Raw genomic sequence first — 6,523 nt, 5'->3', positions numbered from 1 at the left:
ACGCAATCGCGATCATCATGAAGGCTTCTGATCCGTTCATGGGCATCAGGCTATCAGAGCTCAATGATGCAACTTTAACTTTATACTTCCACGAGAAAATCTTTCTGAAGTGGTGAGAGTGAGTGGAGGCGCCAAAGATGATCTCAGCTCTGTGCTTAGTTATCAGTTATTCACATAATGCTTCGACCGACCGTTCACAGCAGTTACCGTTAGTACTGAAGTAGAAGTAAAAGTAGCGATGTCTAAGTAAATAGTCCATGCCGAGTTATGCTTTGAATAAAACCTCTCGACTGTCACAGTGGAAACAGGCAAAAACATATTTGAGTACTTTGATATAGAAGTACTTCATTGTTGACCACCTCCACCTATAACGCTTACCTGTCCATTTGCCCTTGCTTGTGACCGGTATACCGGACAAGCGACACATTTCATTGTTCCGTGCAAGTCAACTGAGCCACTGTGCAAATTTGCCTCATTCAATAATAATGTGATTTCACGATTAACCAAACGACAGCGAAATCTGTTCCACGTATCTTATAAAAGCCTAGAACAAAAGTGGGACTGCCATAAATAAGTCGGCAGTCCAGGAATAACGAAATATAATAACGTGCAGGTCTAAAATACACATGGATATCAAAAATGAGGACATTTACGAGGCATCATTAAATGCGCTATTAGCGGAATACGTTCGCTGGTACAACATGCGTTGCAACTTGCCTGGTGGACGGGTTATCACGATTCATGCTTGCTGCCTATTTGTTCATTATAAGCGGCTACATGACGTTTCCGTTTGCGGATATCATTCCGATATCAATATCATTCATCGATTCAGCTGCATCATATTTCCACTCTTCCGTCTCAAACAGCATAAAATGCCTGGCATTGATCTAAAATTTTGTAAGCACTCTTCTGGCCTTGGAGGCCGGCCATTGTGCGAATGTTACTGATTCTTTGATTCTTTTGTGTCAGTGATTATTGAACAAGGAGGCGAAATATTGTAAGGACATCTGAGAATAATGATGCATTTGTGACCTCAAAATGAGTTGTTCCGTTATGGCGATGAGCTCATGTAGGCAATAATAATTCCCATTATTAGGTTTTAAACTTCATTTTCATTCATTCCAGCCGTATAAAAGCACGATGCATGATTTTGATTATTAGCGGCAATCGTAGCAAATTTAAATATGTTTTTACCGTCACGTCGTGTGCAATAAGCATGCTTTGTTATTTGAATCCTATAGTCAGAGCTATATATATATGTACAAAGCTTTAAAATCAAGTTCTTCGCGACGCAAAAGTAGCCAAGCATGGCTGGCTCAATTAGTATAGTAATTTTACAAAATTTCACTCCTATTGAGGTATCGTACTTTGTGATAGGCAAAAGCTATGATAGGGAAGTGTGGTAAGATACTAACCTATTCCAAGCAATCCAGGGCTTTATTTCTAAATCGATCGAAACGGCATACTCATTAATGATAACTGAGCGTATTTTCACGAACACGCTTTACTTAATCCAAAATTTCCTGGGTTGTTCTGGTCGTAGATAATTACAACTATTACAGATGGATAGCCAATATCAATACGCATACGTCGAGCCATCAATAACATCTTATACTATCGAATAGCCTGTTCAAAATGCAGATTGAATACATAAAAACGTTTTGCGCAAAATACAATTCGCCACGACGTTCGCGTGGATGTGCGCGCGTGAGATAAACCAGCGCCCGTGACCTAAATCAGCGCATCTCCGAGACATCAAATTCATTTGCAGATCTTTTCTCCTAACATGTGTTGGTTATGCCCATTGCCCATGTATTGGAATACTTATAATCATAAATTAGTCGCACAGAAGATTCTTCGAACTGGAAGTCAAAATATGTTACGAAATAACATGCGCGGGTTTTAGCAATGTATTTTCTGTTGCTGTTGAAGATTACGCATATTGAATATTTTTGCTATTCATACTAATACACCAATACTGCCATGATGTTCTTCGGCGAGCTACAAGATCTCCGCTATTGATATGACAGCAAATTTATGTCCGTAAATGGTTTCACTTCTGGTGGAAATGTTTCACATCTTTCCCGTAGTAGCGAATAAAAAGAAATGCACCGGCACATCAAAGCTCCGGTCGCGATTCTGGTATTGAAAGGTATTTTCGTGTCTGCTCGAGATTTCCGTCTACAACGCGCAGGTCATTTATGAAAATTTGACGACCAGCAAAGCCAGGCATCGAATCCCGGTTCCATCTAATCAATGCACTTTCTTGATTCAAAGTATTTTATTCGTCCATGATTCACGAGAGAGGCACGAAAATTCGGCGTAACTCTGTCAAAGCAGTTGACCTATTATCATTGCAGTGTGGGCAACGAATATAATTACAATACCTTCAGTTGCCAATGCTATAATGGTTTCTTACGTTTTTCCATGTGTTGGTGCTAGATGTGCCGGCTTTTTATTATTTCGATTTGCTGTTGTATTACACGTGTGATGCATTATTTCATATATTGTGTCACGCGACTCGACATGTCATTGCTACATATGCCGATATGCATAGCCTACCTGATATACTAGACGACAGTCTCACTATTGCGCTGTTCGGCTGAGAGAGGCAATAAATGTCCGTGTTCCGTTTGTTAGTGTTAGATGTGGTTTGTTGTTATTTGTTGTAATCTGTCATTTCAACCACTAAATATTCAGTTCTAGTTGTTGTACAGCAGCGAGGTTCGTTTCAGCACATACCACTATCTCGTACAAAGGATGGATAGGCGATTACATGGCTTTATGAAATGAATCATTTGAACGTCCGGTAAATGCCCAGTAAAATATCAGTGAAACACTGTATTTTATATTGCAGGTATGACTACCTGTCAATCCAACCACTATATATTCAGATCTAGTTGTTGTACAAGAGCAAGGTGTGTTTCGACAAAGCACTATCTAGTACTTAGTAACTCGTACAAAGCGATACATCGGCACTGTGAAATGAATCATTGAACGCCGTCGATACTACAATAACACGCGGCGCGTGTATGTGCGGCGATGAATGCGAGACGCCTGGCATCAATCGCGCTAGAGCCAACTGTAGCCGTCGGTATATCAACGGTCGTTACACTCGATTGTATTATCGTAAGAACCTCACTCAGGTCATTTTGGAATCCTGATATTGCTGTGAAATCAGTCAGGCGATGATTCTATCCCGAGCACGTCTATGTATGACGTAGTCGCAAATTCAAAAATCAAATTCTCTTTTATTTTCAAAAAGTTGAGAACACTTCTTGGTATAGGGGCATCACCTGTTTCTCTCTCGCTTTGAGAGTAGCTCAGTTGGTTAGGCGGCTGTTTCACGATTACAGCGATATATTGGGTGTCGGTTCAAGTCTCGTGGTTCGGATTTTATGAACATTTTTCTAAATGCATTGAAATTTGGACTCGAGGCCGGCCGTTTCAGGTGGGTTAAGGTGCTCGTTTACTTGTAATAGTGAGTGACTTTGGTTGACATTGATTCTGTCGGCGCTTTACACATTGGAAACCGCCCCAAAATGTTCAAATCACCTCTCTATTTACTACAATTTTGGTATGGCCTATGCTTCGCAATAGGTGTCGCGAACTTTTCTTGTAGTCCAAGTCAATAGCCGGATGAGTATAGAATGTGTCATAAGAAGGACTTCAGGCAGATAAAGCACATATGCACATTCTGTTCGATTTCTCGACAAACTGTGTTCTGCGTGTACTTTATGTTGAACTGAAAATATATTTGTCTTTTTAGCACAATTATATATTTTAATAGCATACGCGCCATCCTTTAACATGTCGCTGTTTTTGTTCCTTGTAATAGTAACCAATGCAGTCTTTGCGTCAGGTCAGTAGATCGCATTTATTGATATTATGTCTTCACTGCTCTATTTCAATTGTGAATGTACTTATAATATAAAGAATTAGGTCTACTAAATTTTCACGGATTTTAGAATGTATATATTACTCGACGTTTCGGATGCACACTCACAGTTATCACATGCCGGCAGGCAACTTGTGCGCTACTGCGTGGCATTGCCAAAGTCTGTGAAGCACGTGACTGTCAAAAGGCGGCACCTGCGATCATATAGAAATCGTGAATCGTGAATTTTTTACCGTGAACTCTTTTTCAGGGTCCAGTTGCACGCATGGCCAATATTACCCGGTATCCGACTGTAGCGGCAGTTACTATCACTGCTCTCACGGTAACTATATGTAAATCTAATATCGAAATAAATATGATGTGAATCACTAATTTTCATTTTATTTAACTCCTGTTATGTCATCACAATTGACTGTATATTTGTATTTTTGTATGCAATGTTTAGGAACGAAGTACTTGATGCAATGCCCGGCTACTCTGAAATGGGATGGCAGTGTCTGCAACTACGAAGCGCAGGTTTCTGGTTGTCAAGGTAAACTGATATCCGGACCAACGACATGGCCCGAAAAAGTAATTAGGCCTAATATGTTTTTATTTTAGAAAAAACAAACACAATATGCGAACGCGATGTCATGGAATTGTCCTGTGAACATGAAGGGAAACTCGACATCATCAATGCGAACTATGGGAGAACGGAGACAAACCAGTGGGTGATCTTAAAACGAGCCTCAACTTTAGTTGACTAATGAATAAATGTTCTTCCGACTAGTCATACTCAAAATGTTGTCGCCATTCGCTAAATGTAACGTGGCCAACGTCTATACGCGGTGCAATTCATACGGACTGCGTTATTGGAGGATATTGCAACTTGGGATGACTGGTCATTTAGTTATTACTAGGGCGTTTTTTTTTTACATGTCAAAATTTGTCAAAATTTTGTCAAAATTGTAGCGTTAGGTCAAAATTTTTCATTAAGTCAAAATTTTTTGACGTCTGCATTTTGTTTGTATCGTAGATTTTGCACTGTCGGTGAACTTATTATTTGATATTTTACAGCTTGTAGCCTATTTTATAGGCATACTGTTGTAAACGGCTAATTGTCTGCTCATTGTGAATCATTAACGGTCAAATAAAACAAATAGGTAGACATGATGTTATGGTCAACGTACCGCGATATCCTAACTGAAGAAAGACTTCTTGGGCATTGCATCATTCTTATATTAAAAAGCGCATGATGAAAAATTGTGATGTTGACAACATTGTCAGAATGAAGCAACACGGTGTGTCACCAGCAGTGTAAGCACAACTTGAGTGTTGTCAGCCAACAACTGCTACTGTTGAACGTCCTTGGCAAGCTTCTTCGTAAGGACATGCATTTTTTACCCAGGAATGTAGGAAAGTATCTCTTGTTGCAATTTTTTTTTAATTATTTCTACCATAATACATATTGTAACCATTGGAATTCTTCATAGGGCCAGTTTTCGTAAAAATATTGTTTTTTTCATAAAAGAAGTTGCCTCTTTCTGAGCCAAAAACGTTTTTTCAGGCCAAACTATTTCGTTAGGACAGCCAGTTCCAACCAAAAATGAAATAACTGGTACAATTTTAACATCATGTGGGAAAACACCTAATTTGCATACGTTAGGTCAAGATTTGGTCAAAATTCAGTTTGTTTAGGTCAAAAAAGGTCAAAATTTTGATATTTTAGGTCAAAATCGTCCTTTTTTAGGTTAAAAAAACGCCCTAGGTATTACATTCATTTGTGTGAATGCCATGATATCAATCGTGTTCACATGCCTGTCAAGACGCTTACATATTGGATTGCATGCATGCTCGCGTTAATTTCAATGTCGGTGCATGACTTCAATGCTCCCAATATTTTCTTAGATGCCCTAATTATGGAGCAGATACCACGGACTGCATGGCATCCAACAGTCTCCAGATAGTTTCTACCGAGTGCAACGGAAAATCTAGCTGCCAAGTGTCTGCGAAGAATAGCGTATTCGGAGATCCTTGCGTAAGCATCGGGAAATATCTGCATGTGACATACGTCTGCAAATAATAACGAGTGAATGTAGTGCCTCATTCATGTACATGTGCATATTTAGCAAATATTGCTGTTACTAATACTTCTGGAAATAAATTGAAATGCATCGTGATTGAGACTGCAGCGTGATTATAATTTGGAAGATAAAATAGAGTTTGCGCTATGCATAGTGCGCACTAAATAGAAATGCTCAGCAACACGAGAACTATTAATTGCCATGAAGAACTAGTTAAAAGAGAGGGGGAAGTGTAGATCAGGAGTGGCCAACCTTTTCGGCCTTTGGTAACCGCTAGGCTCATTTGGAAAGAACAGGATTATTCAGCGCTTGGACATATCAACATCGAAGGTTTTGGCGAACATACGTCTGTCATTTTGTGAAAAGCATTTATCGCCTTTAACTTTCTGCCAGTGCAGACTGCAGACACGAATTCGCATGTTTTACGACACGTTCTCTCGTAATTGCGAATATAGTTAGGCTCAATTCTGTATTCTGGGCGTATTTGGGGTTACCCATACTAAAAGCAAGACATCGAGTGAAACTAAATCGCGCGAAGTGCTGAGAAAAATTTCAAGTCGGA

The 6,523-nt window shown here is 39.5% G+C and overlaps 1 protein-coding gene across 1 annotated transcript; it reads left to right on the top strand.

The window, feature by feature from the left end:
* The first annotated feature begins 3,728 nt into the window (after window positions 1-3,728).
* On the top strand, window positions 3,729-6,057 carry LOC145445275 (L-rhamnose-binding lectin ELEL-1-like). Its single transcript, XM_080323457.1, has 5 exons — window positions 3,729-3,862; window positions 4,149-4,220; window positions 4,344-4,430; window positions 4,499-4,604; window positions 5,786-6,057. Exons 1-5 carry the CDS (start codon window positions 3,811-3,813, stop codon window positions 5,958-5,960), a joined length of 492 nt encoding a protein of 163 aa, XP_080179583.1. The 5' UTR covers window positions 3,729-3,810; the 3' UTR covers window positions 5,961-6,057.
* The last annotated feature ends 466 nt before the right edge of the window (window positions 6,058-6,523 follow it).

The sequence above is a fragment of the Botryllus schlosseri genome, chromosome 1, assembly GCF_051294905.1.
Source record: "Botryllus schlosseri isolate E-star chromosome 1, Bs_hap1, whole genome shotgun sequence".
Lineage (NCBI taxonomy): Eukaryota > Metazoa > Chordata > Ascidiacea > Stolidobranchia > Styelidae > Botryllus > Botryllus schlosseri.
This window is presented reverse-complemented; position numbering and strand designations above follow the sequence as displayed.